General features: G+C 35.1%; 2 protein-coding genes and 1 pseudogene across 2 annotated transcripts; 2 read left to right on the top strand and 1 right to left on the bottom strand.

Annotated features, from left to right (window-relative positions):
- Positions 1–405: 405 nt before the first annotated feature.
- On the bottom strand, positions 406–927 carry LOC125813436 (secreted RxLR effector protein 161-like). The gene has a single exon (XM_049492940.1). The coding sequence runs from the start codon at positions 925–927 to the stop codon at positions 406–408; it is 522 nt and encodes a 173-aa protein (XP_049348897.1).
- A 3819-nt stretch (positions 928–4746) lies between these two features.
- On the top strand, positions 4747–7163 carry LOC125813435 (uncharacterized). The gene is made up of 5 exons (XM_049492939.1): positions 4747–4852; positions 4935–4987; positions 5116–6321; positions 6404–6711; positions 6795–7163. Exons 1-4 carry the CDS (start codon positions 4747–4749, stop codon positions 6638–6640), a joined length of 1602 nt encoding a protein of 533 aa, XP_049348896.1. The 3' UTR covers positions 6641–6711; positions 6795–7163.
- An 8923-nt stretch (positions 7164–16086) lies between these two features.
- LOC125813434 (protein trichome birefringence-like 42) lies at positions 16087–18719 on the top strand (annotated as a pseudogene).
- Positions 18720–23289: the final 4570 nt, after the last annotated feature.

Here is a 23289-nt window from a genome sequence, read left to right as displayed (position 1 = left end):
GATAAATATTCATCATTTGTTAAACAACAAAAGTATATATTGATAACACCATTAATGGAGCTTGAACATCTTAGTTCTATGCAGAAAAGAAGAACATTCTAGAGAGAATAAGAGAGAAGTATATTGAGAGAGTTCATTTACATTATTCACTTATACAGATTCTGTTAGACTCATAACACAATTTATAAGCTGCCATTTCATAACTAACTTCTGACAGTATTTAACTAACTTGCTGACTAGACTAACCATGGTAACTTGCTAACCTTATGCTCTGGTTAACACTCCCCCTCAAGTTCATGGTTCAAACAAGTTCATAACTCCCATATCACTTAGAAGTAGTTGATGTTGTGCCTTGCCCAGACTTTTTGTGAGAAGATCAGCTAGTTGGTCCTTTGTGTGAGTGAACTATGTTTTCATCAAACCTTGACAAATTCTTTCCTTTACAAAATGACAATCTATGTCTATGTGTTTGGTTCTTTCATGAAAGATGGGATTTGCAGCAATCTGAATTGCATCTTTACTGTCACACACCATTTTTATTGGAAGTTCAATACTGACTCCAAGTTCCTTGAACAGACCTACAAGCCAAGTTATCTCAGCTGCACAATTGGCCATACTTCTGAATTCAGCTTTTGCTGAGCTTCTGGAAACAGTCTCTTGTTTCTTTGACTTCCAAGAGATCAGGGCACCTCTAAACTTAACTAAGTAACCAGTGACAGACCTCTTTGTTTCTAGACAAGCTCCCCAGTCTGAGTCACAATAAGAAAGAAGTTGATTAGAGTCTTCTGCTGGCATTAGTAAACCAAGTCCTAGAGCTTCTTTTATGTACCTGACCACCCTAAGTGCTGCTTCCATATGAGATTCTTTGGGGCAGTGCATGTATTGACTCAACACTTGAACTGGAAAAGCTAGATCAGGTCTGGTCATGGTTAGATATAGAAGTCTACCTACCAATCTCTGTTATCTATTTGGATCTTGTAATATAGGGTCTTCACCTTTATGTGGAAAACACTCATCATATTTTACAGAAGTTAATTTCCGATTTTGTTCAAGTGGAGTACCTGCAGGTTTGGCTCCCCCTAGGCCACATTCAACTATTAATTCCAGTGCATACTTCCTTTGAGACAAATGAATGCCTTTACTAGACCTTGCCACTTCAATGCCTAGGAAGAACTTGAGTTCCCCTAAATCTTTCATCTTGGATTGCCTTTTCAGATCATTCCTAGTATCATTTATAAGACTTCGATTACTGCCAGTGATCAATAGATCATCTACATAGACAAACACAATGGTTAGGGCACCTGCAGCTTGTTTGATGAATAGGGAGTAGTCATAGTGACTCTAATGAAACCCCAAGGACACCAAGGATGCAGTTAACTTCAAGTTCCACTGCCTAGGAGCCTGTTTAAGACCATATAGGGACTTGTGTAGTTTGCAGACCTTAGTAGTAAGCTCCCCCTGTCTAGCAAACCCAGCCGGAATAGACATGTACACCTCTTCCACAAGATCACCATTGAGAAATGCATTATGAACATCCATCTGATGAATGCACCACCCTTTGGAAGTAGCCAAGGCTATAATTGTTCGGACAGTGACCATTTTGGCAACAGAACTAAAGGTTTCACCATAATCTAAACCTTCCTGCTGACTAAACTCCTTGGCAACCAGCCTTGCCTTAAGCCTCTCAACCTCACCTGTGGCCTTGTACTTCACCTTGTACACCTACTTGCAGCCAATAGGTTTCTTACCAGGAGGCAAATGTACCAAACTCCAAGTGTTGTTGTCTTCCAAGGCACCAATCTCTAAGTTCATGGCATGAACTCACTGAGGGTCAAGAACAACCTATTTGTATGAAGAAGGTTCAGTGATAGCTGAATATGCAGAGATAATGGAAGAATAGAAAGGAGAGAGGTGTGTATATGACATGTAATTTGACAAGGGAAAGGAACATGTAGTGCTTTTAGATTTAGTGACAAAATCTTGAAGACAAAGGGTTGGTGTACTATGTCTGGAAGATTTTCTAGGAGGTAATGCAGGAGTAGGTTCACTGACTGGGGTTGAAGTAGGTGGAGATGGATGATCATTTAGGGCAGAAGATGTAGGTACTAGAGGAAGCTGATGGTATAGAAGGTGATATTGGAACAGGAGGAGATATAGAAGTTACTGGAATGTGAGGATCAGGACAAATAAATGTGAGCACAGGAAAAATAGGATCAGAGGAAGATTGAGTATCTTTAAAGGGAAATACTTCTTCCTTAAACACAACATATCTGTTTACGAATAGGGAATGAGAATGCAAATCATAAAGAATGTAACCCTTTTGAGTGAGTGAATATCCTAGCATAACAGCTGGTATAGCTCTAGGAGAAAATTTGTCAGATAACTTGGGACTGGAAGCATAGCACAAGCACCCAAAGGTTCTGATATGAGACAGAAAGGGAGGAGTAGAGTAGAGAACTTCAAAAGGGGTCTTGTAGTGGAGGGATCTGGTGGGGAGTCTGTTGAGAAGATACACAGACGTAAGCACACATTCTCCCCAAAATTTTAGAGGAACAGAAGCTTGAAACCAGAGTGCCCTTGACATGTTTAAAATAGTTCGATGCATTCTTTCAGCAACACCATTTTGCGGAAGAGTGTAAACACAGGTACTTTGATGCAAAATTCCAAGAGAAGAAACAAGAGTTTGAAAGGCATGACTAAAGAACTCACTGCCATTATCAGTTCTGAAGATCTTAACCTTTGTAGCAAACAAGTTTTGAATTTGTGTAAAGAAATTTCTCAAAACTACTATGGCATCATACTTAGAGGCTATAAGAAACACCCAAGTAAATTTGGAAAAATCATCCACAATAGTCACAAAATATCTCATTCCATTATGGGTAGGGATCCTATATGGTCCCCAAATATCACAGTGCACCAGTTCAAATATGGCTTTAGAAGTATGAAAGCTTTTAGAGAAAGGAAGCTTTGTTTGTTTAACTAAGGGACAAACAGTACAAGGAGAACAATCAACATTGTCTATGCAAGAAAGTGTAGATGAATTCTTTATGATGTCTACAAGAGCATGGCCTAATCTTCTATGCCATAGAGAAATAGAATCAGCAGAACCAACTGTAAGAGAACTACTGCCGGAAGAATGAGCAGAAGCTATGCAATCTAGACCACTCTTGAGATCTAAACCATCTTTGAGAATGTAAAGACCTTGATCCTCTCTACCAATCCCCTTCACCTGTCCACTTGAGAGATCCTGTAAAATACAGAAGTCAGGAAAGAAAGCAGCTACACATTGAAGTTCTTTGGTCAGTTGAGAAACAGAAAAAAGGTTGCACTAAAACTCTAGAACAAATAATACATTCTCAATAGTGTGACCTCCCATAACAGCCGAGGTACCAACATTTGCAACAGATGCTACTCCTCCAGTAGGCAAGTTAACCTGCCTCCTTTCTGACTGTGGAATTGTATCAATTTTGTCTAACATATCAAGATTGGAGGCCATATGATGAGTAGCTCCTGTATCTACAATCCAATCCTTAGCCACATATTTTGAAACCAAAGCAGAGAAAACACTACCTGCAATAGCTGCTTTAACTGAGTGCTCTCCTCCACCTTCACCTCCTTTGGACAACATCTGCAAGATCTGATTATACTTATCCTGAGTAAAGAAGGCTTCAGGAGTTGAAGGAGGTATGGTTGGAGTAGCACTGCCATTAGTAGATGTACCTGCAGACTGAGACACATCAACTTGATTAGCTTAAGAACCAGTAGTTGCACCTTTCCTCTTTGACCTCCATCCAACAGGATATCCCTTTACTTTGAAGCAGTGATCCTTAGTGTGACCTCTGAATCCACACACTTCACACATTATAGTAGATTTCTGAACCTTTTGTGGCTTGTAAGGAGCTTCAAGTTGACCTCTCCCTGGATTACCATCACCTCCTGGCAGATAGCCAAAATTAGGTGGCCTAGAGGAAGCATCAAACTGACCTCTTCCTAAATGATTATCACCTTTCTGACTAAACATAGCAGTACTTTCAACAATTCTAGGATAGGAACCATCATGAGTGACTAAGTTTCTTTGACTCTCATGATCAATAATGAGAGAAAAGGATTTGTTTAGAGTAGGAGTGGGACTTTGCATAAGGATCTGTCCTCTTGCTGCTGAATATGACTCATTTAGTCCCATAAGAAACTCCAACAATCGTTGATATTCACAATGCTCTTTGAATTTTACAGATTCAGCACACGAGCACCCTGGACATGGCATAATTGAGTCAAACTCATTTCATAAGCCTTTGAGTGTGGTGTAGTAATCTGTGACGAGTTAATAACTTTGGTGGTCACTCAACTATTAACTTTTTTCATAGAAAGTCACTCAACTTTCATTTTCAACTCAAAAGTCACTCAACTATGACTTCTTTGCATAGAAAGTCACTTAGCCTATTTTATTATTTTTTTCACTAAAATTTGTTGACATGGCATTTTTATTTTTAATCAAAAATTTAAAAACCAAATACATATCCATTTAAACCATTTAATTACCCGACCCATTTAACCCGACCCGCTAAAAATATCTTCCATTATAATCATTCTCTTTGTCTCCTGTTCTCCTAGCGTTCTTCTTCAGCCTTTTTTTAATTTCACAATTTCAAAATCTCTATTAAGTAGAAATTTATAATGGATTCCTCCTTTCCTTTAATCTAGATTTAGAATTATCTTCCATTATAATCCAAAGTTTCACTATTGAAGATGGAATATGCTCTTGAGCTAAGGAGAACAACAAGTGGATCTCAAATTAAAGGTTCCAGCTCATCACCTCAGTCCTTGTTTCATGAGGAAAGGGGACACTACATGGGTATTTCACAAGAAAACAAGGAACGCTTTAGATTATTTTTTATTTTATTTTTCTGAAAAATGTATAGTTTTGTTTAATCTAGGGTTTATTTTTATCTTTAACTATTTGTTGTTGAATCGAATAACGGCAAGTGGGGTTAGAGGCTCTTTATCAATGTGGGAGTTGGACCTTTCTTAATAGATATGGTCAGGATTTATTATTTTAAGACTCTTTGAATTGTGTCTGCTTTTTGATTTTTCTTCTATTTTAATTTATGTTTATAGGGAATATCGTCACAGTTTGAAAAATTTTTAAGCGTAGTACTAGCTGAAGAAGTTCAGGGTGATAGTGTTCTGAGTTTAAGGGATGATGTAGTAAAGGTTGTCCAAGATAATATGGTGGGTGAGGTAGAAGATGATAATTTCAATGATCCTGATTATAACTTGGAGGAAGGTGATGAAGATTATCATGATGTTGTTACTGAGCGTCGTCATATGAATGTGAAAGGTAGACCTAAAAAAAATATTGATAGTCGGATGATTGGTGTAGGACCATCCACTACTGGAATTTTAATTCCGCAAGTGAATCAAAATGCAGAATCAGATTATGACGATTCTGATGAATTGTTGGAGGGGGGTACTGATTCAGAAGACGAGGTAGAATATAAAGAGTATGATGCAGAAAATGACAACCCTATTTTAGAAGTAGGGATGAAGTTTGCCAGCTTTGAACAGTTTAAGGAGGTTTGTATGAACTGGGGGATCAAACATATGAGGCAAATACATTTCGCCACCAATGATAAAAGAAGATGTATTTGTAAATGCAAGCAATTTGGGTGTCCATTTCATGTTTTTGCTAGCCCAATAAGTAAGTTTGATCCTACCATTCAAATCAAAACCTTAAATATAAATCATACAGGTCCTACAGTATTTGACAATTTTCATTTGACACATCAATGGATTGCAAGAAAGTATTTTAATATTTTTAGAATTGATCCAACTTGGAGTGTTAAGGGAATAATTGCAATAGTGCAGAAGGATCTTGGCTACACAATAGAATATATGAAGGCATGGAGGGCCAAACGACAAGCTTTGAAATGGGTTTATGGAGATGAGGGTGCACAATATGAAAAATTGTTAAGGTATAGGGCTGATTTGCTGAATACAAATCCAGGCTCTAATGTAGAAATTTGGAGAGATGAAAGTAAATTTAAGGGATTTTATGTATGTCTTGCTCCTTTGAAGGAAGCTTTTAAGTCTGGGTGTAGGCCATTAATAAGCCTAGATGGTTGTTGGCTTAAGGGCACATATGGAGGCAATTTGTTAGCTGCTGTTGCAATTGATCCTAATAATTGCATCTTTCCTGTTGCATATGCTGTGATCGCTGATGCTGAAAGTAAAGAGACTTGGAGTTGGTTTTTAACCAATCTTGGATATGATTTAGAGATAACGAATAGTCACCACATCGCATTCATGTCTGACAGACAAAAGGTGAAACACTCAATTTTTTCATCTTTCTAGTTTACTATTTTTTTTGTAGTATGTATTTAACTATTTAAAATCAATGCTACAGGGACTGATTGGGGCTGTTAAGGATTTATTTCCGGAAGCAGAACATAGAAATTGTGTCAGACACATGTATCAAAATTTTAGACAAAAACATAAAGGCAAGGCACTAAAGGACCTAGTATGGAATGCAGCAAGAGCAAGTAATGAAGTGAGATTTAGGATATGTATGGAACGACTCGATCAAGAGGATAGAGAGGCTAGAAAATGGTTTGATCATTCTGAAAGGCCATTCCAAACCTAGACTAGAGCATTGTTCAAGACACATAGCAGATGTGACATGCTCTTGAATAATCTTTGCGAAAGTTTCAATAGGTACTTACGTATTCTTGTGTCTATGTAAAATATCACTCACACCTATTAATCCTCTCATTTTGTCTTTATATTTTAATTTGTAGGTACATTCTTGATGCAAGAGACAAAGCTATTATAACTCTATTGGAAATGATAAAGAATAAGCTTATGAAGAGGTTGTATAAGAAGAAGGAATGGATTAACAAGTATCAAGGTCTTATCTGTCCAAAAATTGAAAAAAAATTGAACCAAATAAGACTTGAGGCAGCTTTGTTTAGACCAAATTTTTCTAGTGGACCAAAGGTGTCAGTTGAGGGTCCAGGAGGGCCATTTATTGTGGATATGCAAAAAGGAAGTTGTACATGTAGAAGATGCGATTTAACAGGTTTGCCTTGTCCTCATGCTTTGGTTAGTATTCATGGAAATGGTGATAGAGTTGAAGATTACGTGAATGTATACTACAAAGTTGAAACTTTCAATGTGTACTCACATTTCATTAATCCAACCAATCCCGAGGATCATTGGCCAGAAGTTATGAATAGTGGTGAGGTTCTTCCTCCTAAGATAGTAAGAAAGAAGAGAGGGAGGAAGCCTAAATTAAGACGAAAGGAAGCTGAAGAGCTACAAAAACAGAAACAAGCTGAAGCGCAAAGACAATCGGAAAGTAGGTCAGCCAAAAGGGGTGAAGAACTGGCTCCAAAAAAAAAATCAAAAAAAGGCACTATTCATATAAAATGTTCTATATGCAACAAAGATGGACACAATGCAAGAGGCCACTATAAGTATGTCAATATTGTTGTGCCAGAAACAAGACAACCTTTTGAAACTCAAGACTTGGTGTCTGAATATGTCTCGTGGGGATACTCTAACCAATTTAACCATGACACGTGGGATAATTCTCAATTGGAGGTCAATTTAGCAAATCAATCTATAATAGCTCAGGTTGTGATCTACACTTTTAATATTGTTTTTCATTAACTGTATATCATATGGCAGATTTTAAAGTTGTAATTTTTTTATTAGGAATCAAGACAAAAATCAACTGGTGTTGAATGCATTCAAGATGGAGTTGTTGTTCAAGTCACATATGTTGTAAATGTGAGTGATAAAGGTGCTGATTGTGTGCGAGGAGCTTGGTGTGCTCAAGATGAAATTGTTGATTGTGTGCGAGAAACTCGGTGTACTCAAGATGAAAGTGTTGACTGTGTGCGAGGAACTCGGTGTGCTCAAGATGAAACTGTTGATTGTGTGCGAGGAGATCGATGTGCTCAAGATGAAAGTGTTGATTGTGTGCGAGGAGCTCGGCGTGCTCAAGATGAAAGTGCTAATTATGTGCGAGGAGATCAATGTGCTCAAGACGAAAGTGCACATGCAGGCTTATCAAAAAAAGGCAGAATTTACAAGAAAAATGTCATGAAGGATTATGTTTGTGAAGCTTCAATGAAAAGGTCCAGGAAGTGTTAATATGACATTGTATATAAAGTGTCTTATTTTGTTAAAACTTGTGGTCATGTGACTTTAACTCATTAGTTAGAAAGTGTTATATGACAGTATATAAAGTGTCTTTTTTTGTCAAAACTTGTGATCATATGACCTTAACTGATTCGTAAGGAAGTGTTATTATGACATTGTATATGAAATGTTTTATTTTGTTAAAACTTGTCGTCATATAATTAGTGTAGCCCTTGTGTTCGTGCCCTTCTCCAAACTCTATGTGTAGCAAAAGCTTTAGTTTATGGGGCGACCCTTTTTTTGGTCCTCATGTGACCTTAACTCATTAGTTATATGTGTTATTTTATAAGTAGTATTTTTTGTTTAAAGGTGCTGCTTATTTAGTGACATTTGACAGTTGAATGGTGATTTATAGGCAATATATTGTAAAGTGATGAATGAAGTTGCAAATACAAGAGTCCATACTAAGCACACTAAAAGAAATTCACTTCTTGGAATTCAAGCGTTCTGTGATAGCAGCAGTAGCAATCTCATTTGCACACTGAAAGGTGATTCGCTTACAGATAAATCAACTTTTGGAGTACTCATCTGCTCATTTTTTCTATGGATCAATTTTTAAACAAATGCATCAACAATTTTTATATTTTCTTTTAACTTGGCTTCTGTTTCGATATTGAGGAATCTTTTAATCTTCCATAAGATATCAACATATCTCCAAAGTGTCATTGCATTTGCATCGTCAAATGCAGCAATGAAGTTTTTGCCTTGTTCATTTGAACCGCTCATGCTGTCTAGCTCAACTCCAAAGGCAACCCTGAATACAGAATCTAGAGTTGCTTTCATGAGCAGATCCTACATCGAAAAAAACAGTCTGTTAAAAAAAAAATCGTTTTGTGAAGTCAATTCATGGACAAATACTTACTTGAATGTCCACTATCTTGTTGGATTTGACAACTTCAGACAATATATGGGCAAATTTGGCTGCATTTTTTCTAAAAACCACACTGCTAAAATCCCTCAAGACCCTTGACTCGACAACTTCCTCTGCTCCCTCCACATATCACCGTCAACTGTGAAATTTCCATCCCCTAACAGGTTCATCCCTGCAGAAACTCAAGTATCTTAATAGAGATTTTGAAATTGTGAAATTAAAAAAAGGCAGAAGAAGAACGCTAGGAGAACAGGAGACAAAGAGAATGATTATAATGGAAGATATTTTTAGCGGGTCGGGTTAAATGGGTCGGGTAATTAAATGGTTTAAATGGATATGTATTTGGTTTTTAAATTTTTGATTTAAAATAAAAATGCCATGTCAGCAAATTTTAGTGAAAAAAATAATAAAATAGGCTGAGTGACTTTCTATGCAAAGAAGTCATAGTTGAGTGACTTTTAAGTTGAAAATGAAAGTTGAGTGACTTTCTGTGAAAATAGTTGATAGTTGAGTGACCATCAAAGTTATTAACTCAATCTGTGACTGACATAGTTCTTTGAGTCAGACTGTAAATTTCCTTGTTCAATTGAAACACATGAGCACCATTGATTTTGTCAAATCTTTCTTACAGATCACACCAAACTCTATGAGCATCTCCACTATAAACAATGCTACTAAGTAAACCAGGTCTCACAGCATTCATAATCCAAGACAAAACTACAGCATTGCATTTTTCCCAAATATCAAACAGTTTAGGTGCAAATTGAGTTTTAGGAAACCTGCCGTCTATGAATCCTAGTTTACTTTTACCTAAGAGGACAATACGCATTGATCTACTCCAAAGTGCATAGTTCTCTGATCCAGTAAGTTGAATAGAGATTAGGGAGCTACCTGGAGTGTCATTTGGCTGGAGATACAGGGGATGGTTATGATCTATTATTGGAGCTACATAGTTAGGTGCTCCTGTTGACGTATGTGTTGTGTTTGAAGGTAGATTGTTGGTTTGTGATTCAGATCCAACTGTAGCTGTGTTCGTCATTACTTCCAGCTTCGAATCTCAATCTGCAACCAGAATACTCACTAGCGATTCAATTGAAATCCAACCTTGAATCTGAGCAAATTAACCTGCTAACAAAAACTGCAACACACAGTAGATTAGCTAGCTAGAGACACGTACAGGCTCTGATACCATGATAACACCATTAATGGAGCTTGAACATCTTAGTTCTATGCGGAAAATAAGAACATTCTAGAGAGAATAAGAGAGAAGAATATTGAGAGAGTGCATTTACATTATTCACTTATACAGATTCTGTTAGACTCATAACACTATTTATAAGCTACCATTTCATAACTAACTTGCTGACTAGACTAACCATGGTAACTTGCTAACCTTATGCTCTGGTTAACATATATACACCACTTTTTTTTTTAACAAGAGATACATCCAATCTAGATTGCAAATTGAGGTGTATATTTTGCACATTTTCCCTAAACAAGATAATTGCTTGCTTATTGCATAGTTCTTCTAATAAACTTTTGTGAAAATTTTCTACTCTTTTCCGTTACAGATCATAAAGGGAAGAATTGATGAAATGTTTGAGGATTTAAATAATTCTTCAAAGTAAATGTGAGTTTACATGAATCCAATTCAGAGGCTTATGCACCAAAGATGATCTCTATCGGTCCTTACCATAAGAACAAGCCTCAACTTCGTTCAATGGAAAAGTACAAACTATTGTACTTACAACGGTTTTTTGAACGGAAAAAAAGAGCTTGACGTGAAAAGTTACATCAGTGAATTACAAAAACTGAAGGAGACAGCACTAAAGAGTTACAATGATATAGACGACCCCAATAATGATAGTAATAAATTTTGCGAAATGTTATTGCTTGATGGTTGTTTTGTGGTTGAGTTTATTCGAGAGCGTTATGGAAAATGTCCAGAAGGAGAAGAGGAAATTATCAAAAGTAACATTGGTTGCATATGTAATCAAATAGTCTTGAGACTTGATGTTACTAGAAAACCAACTTCCTTTCTTTGTCCTCAACCAACTTCATGACATGACAAAGCAATATGATGAATCACCATTGGCAATACAAGTTGTGCTTTCGTTTACCTTTTTTGTTGACTTGGACAAAGTGACTGATGAATCCTTAATAAAGATAGCACGTAACACAATAGATATCAAACATTTACTTCATGCAGCACACATACTTTCATGCAGTGGTGGACCCAGAATTTTCGTTCAGAGGGTTCAAAAAATAAAAGTATAAACGTGTATATATAACCCAACAAAACAAAATTTCAAGAAAGTAGTAGTATATAGTTTTAGTGGCGGACCCTCGAATTTTTTTTGGGTTTAAAACCACACTTTTAGCATGTTTTATAAAATAAAAAACTAAAAAAATGTGAAAAACGAAACTGAAACCTTAAAAAAAATGAAACTAAAAAAGAAAAAAATAAAACGCTAATGCAAGGATTCAAACCCTCGACATGAGGCTTAATTTTTAGGGAACCTGCCGCTGGGCTATCTCTTTCTCCTTGTCATTGAAGGGGTTCAAAATATATGTATCCACATAAATACAGAAAATTACCTTATATATACAATGTAATTTTTTGCCGAGGGGGTTCTAGTGAACCCCTGGAACCCATGTGGGTCAGCCCCTGCATATAACCCATTCCCACTTATCCATTCCCCTTTAACCATTCTCTCTCTCTAAAAAAAAAGAAGAAGTTAAACTCAGGAACGAAATCGGATTTTCATTCAAGTCTAGGATGACAACTTAGTTCATCTAGCCAGTAAGCACAAATGTGATTTCACAGATGCAAGTTTCAGAACTATCTCAGAGACAATGGAACATGAAAGAATGCCTACTGAAACATCTCAACTAAAGCAAAACTCTAGCTTAGAAATAAACAGCCCAGAAAGACCAACACCAGTCCATAACATGTTTGTATGTGTACCTTCATTCCATCTCATAAGAGTTGAATAATCCGTTAATTAGAACAGTAGAAGGCAGAGTAGTTACGAGAACACACCAATTGATACCAAAGAGAAAAGTAGAGCCCTCACCCCAATTTTTAGTACCCTTGTTCAAAACCAAAGAGTAGGCAACAATCAGTAGACCATCTTTGTCCCTAACAATATTCCCTCCACAACACTTATCATTTCTACCGCTGAAATTAGCATCTATTTTGACACATACCTATAGGTCGGATTCAGTATACAAAATGGTCTTCTCGATCCTAATGTTTCTGTCCAAATTAGAGAGAAAGCACAAAATAGTCCCTCATCTTTGAGTTAAGACTCAAAGTCATCCTTGAATTTTCACATGGAGCACTAATAGTCTCTCATGTTTGCAATATTGGTGCACTTTTGGTCCTTCTCTAAACTTTTGTCTATTTTTTTTTAACATTAATTTTGTTCATAATTTTATGTAAGGAATGTCCCATTGTCTTTTTATATATTTAGTAGAAATAATAACTCTATGTGAGAGAAGATGAGAAAAATAACACCTTGTTCTGATCTGGTGAAAATTTTGTTAAAAAGGAGGTTTTGGGGCAAAGGGGTTGTAACATCTCGCAATTTGAAATGACTAAGAATATATTGTGTTCATCACATACAACTGCATAATTATATTGAAAAGCTAACAATTAATTTTTTTTTGGCGATGAGTTTCGAGGTGACCTAGTTACTCTTCTTCCTTTATCTCTCTACCCTTTTGTTCTATTATTTGCTAACTGGAGTCGGGCGATGTAGATTCCCCCTTACTTTGATATCGCTCTCATTCCCTCTCTTTAGATCTGTGTATGTGTTTGTTTTTCGTATCTATGAAACAACAAGTACGACAAAATCAAACCCTCTTTGGCGGTGATTTTTGAGGTGTCATAGTTCTTTTGATCTACCCTCTTGATGAGTTTGATGGTTCCAACATCGTTTGGACAATTTTTAGCTACACTCAGGTTCTATAATTCTTGTTTTGATATTTGAATTGATTTTTCAATTTTTGTTCCACCATTTTAGTTGAGTAGCTTTATTTAAATAATTTTGTAATTATATTTGCTTTGCTATTTTAGAAATCACGATCTTCTACTTTCTGTCATTATTAGGTATATCGAATTAGAATGAGTTAGACATTTTAGAAGAAATGAAACACATGGAGAAAATGGTGGAGGTTAGGAGGGTGAACAATAGGATGATGATCATTAAACAACTCTGGGATGGTAACTCTTAATGTTATAAATGCAGATGGACCACAAATGAGTTGCATAGAGAAGACAACCTTTCTGGAAGGATCAGTTGGACAAGGTTATGAGAGGTATCTGTAGAATAATTTTTTTATTGATATGAGGATATTTTAATGATCACATAGGAAAAGATCCAAGAGGTTATGATGATATACATGAGGACTTTGACTTTGGGGATAGATATGAAGGAAGAGTCTGTTTAGACTTCACTGATTTTTTGAGCTGTCATAGATAACTTGAGCTTCCATGAAAAAAGAGAAACATTTGGTGGCCTTTCATACTGTGTTGGCTAAGACTCAAATAATTTACTTGATCCTTATAAAGAGTGACATAGGCGTATGTAAGAATTGAATGTTTATCCCAACTGAAAATTTTATAATCCAACGTAAGCTTGTAGTTATGAATTTAGATCTTAGGATAAAAAAGAAGAAGGAAAAAAATGAGGTTGTATGTGATCAACCAAAGATTATATGGGAGAGGCCTAATTAGAGCCAAAACTCGGGAGATTGGGGAGAAGTTGGTGGATATGAGGGCTTGGGGAAGTTGTAGGGAAGCAAATATTATGTGGGCTAGAATACTTGGTTGCATCAGGAAAATGACTAGAGACGTTTTAGGGGTCTCGAGGGGTAACCCGATTGGGCATAAAAGGGTATTGGTAGTGAAATAAAGAGATATCTTAAGCCAGTAAGGTTTGTAATATGGTGTTAGTGTAAAGCTTTGATGGGGAGGATAAGATGAAAATTAGGGAGAAGTATAAGATGGAGGAAGAAAACAAAGATAGTGGTCATGATGGATAAAATGATAATTTTTGAGTGTTTGTATGAAGAGCTCGAATGTAAAGGCAAGAACAAAAAGTTGTATAATGCTCACCAAGACGCGAGAGACAAGAGCATGTGTCATGTAGACCAAATAAAGTGTATAAAGGATGAGAATGGTGAACTGTTGGCAGAAGCGGCACACATTAAATTGAGATAGCAAACATAGTCCCTTAAGCTCTTGAACAAATAAGGGGATAAGGATATCATGCCAGAGTAGTAAGAGCTAGCATTCAAAGAGGCATTCGATCAAATTTTGGGTACTATAAATCTATAAATGTTCCGGAGGTTTGGGGGAGGGTTATTTATAAGATGAGGAGGGAAGGAGAGAGTTCACAAGGTGAGATCCCGATGAGTTTTTGGAAGAATGTAGAAAGACAAATATGGAGTAGTTGACTGGGTTGTATAATATCATAGTTGAGTGGTTTTATTCTTCTGGTATTATGATTTTGGTATCACATAGTTTTTTTCTCTCCAATATTTATTAATATATGTCGCTACACTTATTCTATACGTTTCTATTTTGGTGTCTCTTTTTCTTTCTTACTTTCATGTGTTGATTACATTTTTTTGAGTTGAGAGTCTATCTAAAACAACCTATCTACCCCACAAAGGTAAAGATAAGGTTTATGTACATTCTATTCTTCTTGACCCGATTTCCACTTGTAAAATTACACTGGGTATATTATTGTTGTAAACTACTAATTGCTTGTAGTTCTCTTTTCTTTAAGGTTTGCTCTATACAATAGAGCTTGTGAACTCTTTACACGCTTAGTCATCTTCAGAAAAGAAGTGATTGAGAGTAGGAATCGCTTGAGAACTAACTGCATACCTGAAGCTAGCTTGTATGCGTACTTGTAACCTCTCAGTAACCAATGATCAGGTGAGACAATGAAACCCGCTTTTGCTAGGCTAGGTGGTCTACATAGACTATTTGTGCCTAATATTTGTATCATAACCTCTCGATGAGAAATGAAACTTATATCACAATGTGAACCTTCTTATGAGTAGAGTTACTTGACAAACAAATTCCCTAGAAATAACTACAAACTAGTCAAAGTGTTAGCCAAATTAGTCAACATTTATATATTTTGATGCAACAACCAGATCTTATTTGTAGCAATTGGTTCTTGTTAGTCCAACTTACTTATGAGTGGAATTTCGTTGACGAGCAAATTTCATGAAGAAGATGAGATGAAACCACTACAAAAAAAAAAAAAAACAAAGCTATTGCAGTTTCAAAGAAAAATGAACAAGAGGAGATGCCAACATTCAACAATATAAACATGGCTCAAAGACGCCGTTAATCAAACAAAATATAAATTTAAGGGAAAATGCATAAGTACCCCCCAGCCTATGCCCGAAATCCCAGAGACACACCTAACCTTTACTAAGGTCCTATTACCCCCCCCCCCCCGAACTTAATTTATCTATAATATTCTACCCCTTTTCGGCCTATGTGGCACTATCCTTGAAAAAATTGTCAACATGCGTTGGGCCCACAAGATAGTGCCACATAGGCCAAAAAGGGGTAGAATATTACATATAAAATAAGTTCGGGGGGGTAATAGGACCTTAGTAAGGATTAGGTGTGTCTCTGGGATTTCGGGCATAGGCTGGGGGGGTACTTATGCATTTTCCCTAAATTTAATCACAAACTTAATCATAAATGTTCCTTCTTATCATGCGTACCAAACGATCTCGAAAGGTATTGTTTCTAACCAATATATGACTAATTAACTAACAAAAGAAATACCTTGTACGTTCTTTTTGAATATTTATGCATGTATAAGTAGTGGCGGAGCCAAGAATTTCACGAAGGGTGTCCAGAAATTTCACAACAAAAGGTCTTTTTAGAAAGGAAAAAAATTGTTGCTAGTGATATTCAAACACATGACCACTAACTCATTCAAGTGTTTGAAACCCACTATAAAGGTCTAAAACCAATGGGCTACAACAATCTATTGTGTCTAGGGTGTCCAAAATATGATTCATTAAATTGCCCTTTTTTACTTAATGGTTTCAATTGTCTTAAGAATGGAAGGGTTGATGAGTTTTATCTCAAATATAGATGGCAGCCTACAACTTGCAATCTCCTAAGGTATGACTTGCTATACTTAACTCCTTTTCTTACCTGGTATATGTTGATGGTGGGAGGTAGCAGATATTTATAAAATTAGTCAAGATGCATGTAAGTTGACCCTTATACCATGACTATTAAGAAAAAAATAGTGGAATGGAAAATATAAAAAAGTTCCTTTTGTGCCTCCCAGCAAAATTGATGCAAATCTTGTGTGAGATATATCTTTTTAACTTCACAAATTAATGGATTCAAAGTTTGTGGATCTACAAGTATAAAATTTGAATCCACTAATTTTTTAAACAAAAAGAAATTTCACACAACTCGCATCAATTGTGTGAGGCACAAAATAAAACTCTTTATATAGATTTTAATAAAGTGTAGTTTCTTTGTTTGTTCTTTTATATTTTTTTGTGTATATTGTAACATATCAATAGAAATAATGTCTTCGTAAAAATACTTAAGGTTTTTATAGATCAATTTGACCAACATATCTACCCAAAATTTTAGATGGACTGAATTGAACTAGTAAAAATAGGTTGAACCAATAAATGGACAAATTGTGTCAGTCATATTTTCATGGATTAATTTTGTCAGTTCTGATATTATTCCCACCATCCAATATTTTGTTAAACTTATATACATAAATTGAAGTAAAATTTATTGTAACTCAATTTCATGGACGGATTGAATGTCTCATATATATTTTCATGAACTGATTTTATCGTCCCTAATATTATTCCCTCCCTCCAATATTTTGTTAAAAATATATGTATAAATAAAATTTGTTTTCTTGAATTTGTTGTCTATAGGTTTGATGGAAAAGCTTTGCTAGAAAAAATGAAAGGTAAAAATATTGTGTTTGTGGGAGACTCATTAGGCAACAATCAATGGGAATCCCTTGCATGTTTGCTTCATGCTGCTCTTCCTTCTTCCAAATATGACTATCAGACAGGGGATACTCTTATCACTCTCAAATTTCTAGTAAGCATAAACATTTATTTAATTATATTTTTATGAGTCAAGCACGTGAAAATTCTGTTTTCTTACATTATCAAAGTAATTTAACACTTGATAGCGGACTAATGATAAGCTAATAAGCTTATCTTATAGATTTATTTTAAAGTTGACGTAATTATATAAATATTTTTTAAACTATTCGTGTAAATAAATAATTTCATTTTATTTAGAAAAAAATTATTCTTATTGTTAATTTGTTCTTGAACTTTTCTAACTTGTTATTTTGTTGATAATATTGAAAGGAATATGAAGTGTCATTGCAGTGCTTAAGGAATGAATTTCTGGTAGACCTTTCCATTGAGAAAGATGGTAGAATTTTGAAGCTTGACTCCATTACTAACACCTCAATTTGGGAAGGAGCTGATGTTTTAATCTTCAACAGTTATTATTGGTGGACTCATACCGGAACATTACAAGTGTAATGACTCGTTATTACTTTCATCTGTCTCATTTTATGTGAAAATAAAAAAAATATTTTAAAACTTTGTGATTTACTAAAATATCGTGAATTTAAATATGATTTTAAATCTTGAATCTGTCTCTACAGGGAATTAGTCATTTATATATATGGAGCTCTTGATAACTAATTGTTCTCTTTTTTAGGTGGGATTATTTAGAAGTTGGTGGCAAACTAATTAAAGATATGGATCGTATGAAAGCATATAATATTGGATTGAGTACTTGGGCAAAATGGATTGACACTAACATTGATCCTAACAAGACTAGTGTTTTCTTTCAAGGAATTCCTGCTCTTCATTTTTCGTAAGTAACCTTAAATTTGATGAATTATTTGTCATTCCAAATATTAGTTATTTTATACACAATTTTTTTTTTCAAAATTTGTGTCCAATAGGAATATTCTATCATGTTCAGGTGCTTAATTGGAACATGCCTTAGTTTAAATGTCTGAATGAAACTTATTGATAAATTTAAGGGATTGTCAATACATGTATTATGCCCTTTAATTTACTCTCTGTGTTAAAAGCAAATTTATGAAGAATGATGTTTAACAGACCATCCTTTCGTTTATACGGCTTTGCTACCTATTACAACTAATTAAGGTAATTAATATTATATTCTTTCTCAATGAATGTGTCAAATCTTAAAAGACTGATAATATGAAGCGGAGGATATATATAACACTATATATATGTGATCTTTTTTCTTGGGTTGCTTTGACTAGTGGTGCAAATTGGGGTGAACCAAAGGAATTAAACTGCAAGGGGCAAACCAAACCCATAGGAGGGTGGGTCAACTTATCCAGGAGAGAGATATCCAGGAGAACCTGTCATAAAGCAAGTGTTGAACACAATGAAGAAGCATGTACAATTGCTTGATATTACATTGTTGACTCAATTAAGAAAAGATGGGCATCCATCTATTTATGGCACAAGTGGTGAACTAGATTGCAGCCATTGGTGTATTGCTGGAGTACCAGACACTTGGAATTTGCTATTATATACAACTCTTATTTCATAGACTATAGTGCTTTTTAAGTAGTAATTATTAATTTTAAGACACTATCATAGTATAGGATTTGAATTATTTTAGGAGATATATATGATATGTCATATCTTCAAAAGTTGTTACAAACGTGATTTATTTCTTAATTAATGTCTTTCAACTATATCTCTTAATTAGACACACTAAATGATACATAAATGATACATATATCTGAGGTTCAGTTTATGATAGGATTCATAATAATGAAAACTAAAGGGAAAATAAGTAATTAGGTTATAAACTAACAGATTTCTGTTGTTTACCCTAAAAAGAGAACACAGTCTAGGCCCAAATCAAGATAATTGACCCAAGATAAATCTACGAGTGGGTTATGGTGTTGTCGGGGTTGAGTACAAGACTTGTATTATGATTGTGTATTTGGTGAAAAACTCGTCCTGAACCCCTTATATTCATCCCTGATGGTGTTGCCAGGGAGTTTGATTATTGTTCAAAGTTGAGGGGGGAGTTTGATTTTTAAAGCAAAGTTGGGGGGTGAAAACGATATTTACCCTATAATATTTTGTATACACTGACGTCAATATTCTATTAAATACCACTATTACATATAAATATTCTTATCATATCAGCCAACTGTATATATTATCTCTTCATAGATGATTTCTCTTCATAACTCTAAAAATAATTAAGAAATTGCAATTAATACCACAACATGGTCTATATCCATCTACCCAAAACATATATTGTAATTTGAATGATCATTATTTATCAATATCTTAATAATGAATGAATTTACACGCGTAGAGATATGAGGGCATTAAAATTTTAATATACGACAATATTTCGCTTAATAAGGGCTCCTTCTTCTATTTATTTCTCTCCCTATCTCCCCATCTATCTATCTCTTTCTATCCCCTCTCTCTTTATCTCTACCCCTCTACTTCTTCTACTTGTTGGTTGGAGTCAATCATTGTATATCGCCCCTTTACTTCTTTCGATCTATCTATTTCCTCTTCTATTGCTTTGTGTATGTGTGTGTTTTGCATCTGCGAAGCAACATGTACAGTAAAATGAAACCCTTTTTACGATGAATTTTGGGGTGACCTAGTTCCTTCGATTCACCCGCTTGATGAGCTTCGATGATTTTGACATCATCTGATTATTTCTTATCATCTGGACGGCCCTCGATTACACTCAGGTTCTATCGTTCTTGTTTTGATATTTTGTTACTCTTGCATAGTTATTTTAGTATTCTTGTTTTATTGTTTGATGTTTCTATTAGATATTCTGAATTAAATTGCATCGAATTGATTGTACATGGAGTGCAAGTTCAGTGATAACCCATGAGGTGGAAATAATTAAGGAATTGCAATTAATACCACAACATGGTCTATATCCATCTACGCAAAAAATATATTTTGATTTGAATGATCATTATTTATTATCATCTTACTAATAAATGAATTTACATATGTAGAGATATGAGCGCATTAAAATTAGAATATACGACAACAAAGTGAATTTCGCTTAATAAGGGCTCCTTTTTCTATTTATTTCTCTCCCTATATCTCAATCTCTCTCTCTCTCTCTCTCTCTCTCTCTCTCTCCCCCCCCCCCTTCCCTCTCCTTATCTCTATCCCTCCACTTCTTCTACTTGTTGGTTGGAGTCAATCATCGTAGATCCCCCTTTACTTCTTTCGATCTATCTCTTTCATCTTTTATCACTTTGTGTGTGTGTTTTACATCTGCGAAGCAACATGTACAATAAAATGAAACCCTTTTTTACGATGAATTTTGGGGTGAACTAGTTCCTTCGATCCACCCACTTGATGAGCTTTGATGATTTTTACATCGTCTGATCATTCCTCATCATCTGAACGGCCCTCGATTACACCCAGGTTCTATCGTTCTTGTTTTGATATTTTATTTTGATATGTTGTTACTCTTGCATAGTTATTTAAGTATTCTTGTTGTATTGTTTGATGTTTCTATTAGATATTCTGAATTAAATTGCATCGAATTGATTGTACATGGAGTGCAAGTTCAGTGATAACCCTTGAGGTGGAAATGAAAGTGAAGATTAATGCACTAGTCATACTCAAGATTTTAAATATCTTCGGTCTATAATTTAAGAAGACAGGTTTATTGATGATGATGTCACACACCGTATTGGAATGGGGTGGATAAAATGAGGGTTCACCTCTAGTATACTATGCAATAGAAATATGTCACTAAGGCTTAAAGCTAAGTTATATAGTGTGGCGGTTAGACTAACACTATCGTATGAGGCAGATGAAGGCAGTGGAAATGAAAATGCTCAAATGAATATGTGGGCATACTAGGAGAGATATGATTAGAATGAAGTTATACTACACAAGGGGTGAGTATTCTCCAATTGTGAGGATGTATTAGTGAGGATGTATAATAGGTTGGTTGTACGTAGTAGGAGTTAGGCCGGGGTATATGTAGGTTGAAAAGGGAGTAGTTTGACAGGACATGATACAACTTCAATTAACTAAGGGCATGACCTTAGATAAAGAGGTATGATGGTCAATGATTAGGGTAGAAAGCTAGTAGATAGTTGAGTGTTGTCCTACTTCATGATTTAGGTATTGCATAGTTTTTTTCCTCCAATGTGCATTAATATTTGTTGCTACACTTATTTATATATTTTTATTTTGCTGTATCTTTTTCTTTCTTACTTTCATGTGTTGGTTACATTTTTTTAGACGAGAGTTTATCTAAAATAACCTCTATACCCCTCAAAGATAGAGGTAATGAGTGCTATATTTTGTCATCACTAAACCCCACTTGTGAGGTTACACTGATTATTGTATCTAAGATGTATGTATGATTTCCTTAATCAACCCTAATTTTTTTCATAATAAGATTAAGGATGAAGTAAATTTCATTCAAATCACTTACAACAATTTATCATAATGAAATATTAAAAAAATAAAAATATGAAGAGATAGTTACCCAAATATAAGGATGATGATGAGGGATAGTTATGAAGACAAGATAAGAAATGAAGAATGAAAGTTTGGATTATCAAGTATGACCCATTTCTAAGCACTCAAAAAGAAACTATAATCCAAGATTATTCAGCAAACCCATGAGATAAACTACAATTAATCCTATTTTTTTTATAGGAAAAGAATTAATGGATGAAGTAAAACATTATACAAACCACTTAAAACAATTAATCATAATGAAAAATACAAAATTTATTCGAAGAGATGAGTTACTCAAGTATAAGAAGGATGATCAAGGGTAGTATCAAAACAAGAGAGAAAATGGGTAAGTCATTGTTGATGAATGCAGTTCTAGGTCATTAAGAATTGCACAATTTCAAGCACTCAAAATGTAAATCATTACCCAAGAATTCATACTTTTTCCACCAAACAAAAATGATAAACTACAATCAACCCTAACTTTTTCAAAATTTTGAAAAAAAGATGAATGGGGTTAGGTAAAACTTGATACTTTATCTCAATTTATACCATTTTCCATCTTAAGAGAAATATTCAGGGAACTACAATCCTCACTTTACTGTCCCTTCCTATATCTTCCTAGCCCTAGATCATTTTGTTTCTTCTAAGATAATCTCAAGTCCTTCATAAATGTGGTATCCGGATCAACCCTGTCCTCCTGGCCTTGAGAGCCCTCTTTACGAGGTTGATCTTTTGGTTGCCAATGATGAAATAGTACCATCATCTATTTTGGCCCTGTCCTTGTACTTAGCAACCCTCCCACGACATTGTTTTATTGGTTGCTCCAAATGCACCTCATGTCGAGGATCCTTTTCCTTTTGATGTGCCTTCTTTTGTGTAATTGATGAATTCCCCCTTCTCTTGGTCTTTCCTTTTCTCTTTGGATTCAAGTTTTTGCTATTAGCTGAAAGCAAAAACTGTCCTACATCAATCATAAGTACTCCTTTTCACACATATTTTGCGGATGATGTTTTAGCAGAGGGTCATATGAGCCCTTGGCAAACTATCATACTCTTTCTTGATAAACTAGATCGTGAGTCTTCATTGGAACCCCATTTCTTCATCTAATTCCTGCAATGCCTTTTCAAGCATCTTTTCAAGGCCTGGCCACAAGGATCTTAAGTTACATCACTAATCAACCAAATTTAGAAGAGGTAACCCCTCCTCAAAATGAAAACTATAACCAAAGAACTCATTTTTATCCAATAATCAACTCTAACTTGATAAAAAATTCAGAAAAAAAAGAGAAGATAAATGGGTCTACAAATCAGTTAATTCTAACAAAAAAAAAAAACACAAACTTTAGTGAAAAGATGAATTACCCAAGCGTAAGGAGGAAGATTGGGGTTAGTCCGAAGACTAGACATAAAACGATCAAGGTGCTGTTGAAGAATCGAGCTCTGAGTCTCTGATAATGGCTCATTGGGATCACTATTGGACATTTTCACAATCCCTTCTCTCAATTTCTCCATGGCTTTCTCCTTATTATTCTTCTATTTTTGTTACTTCTATTGCACATTAGAATTTTCGCATGTATTTTAACGAGTTGACAGATCAATGGTGTTATTTCATTATTTGGAGAAATTTTCAGCTGT

The sequence above is a fragment of the Solanum verrucosum genome, unplaced genomic scaffold (genome assembly GCF_900185275.1).
Source record: "Solanum verrucosum unplaced genomic scaffold, falcon-dt-bn FXZP01000203.1, whole genome shotgun sequence".
In the NCBI taxonomy this organism is placed as follows: Eukaryota; Viridiplantae; Streptophyta; class Magnoliopsida; order Solanales; family Solanaceae; genus Solanum; species Solanum verrucosum.
Note: the sequence above shows the minus strand (reverse complement) of the source record. Positions and strands in the feature narration are given on the sequence as shown.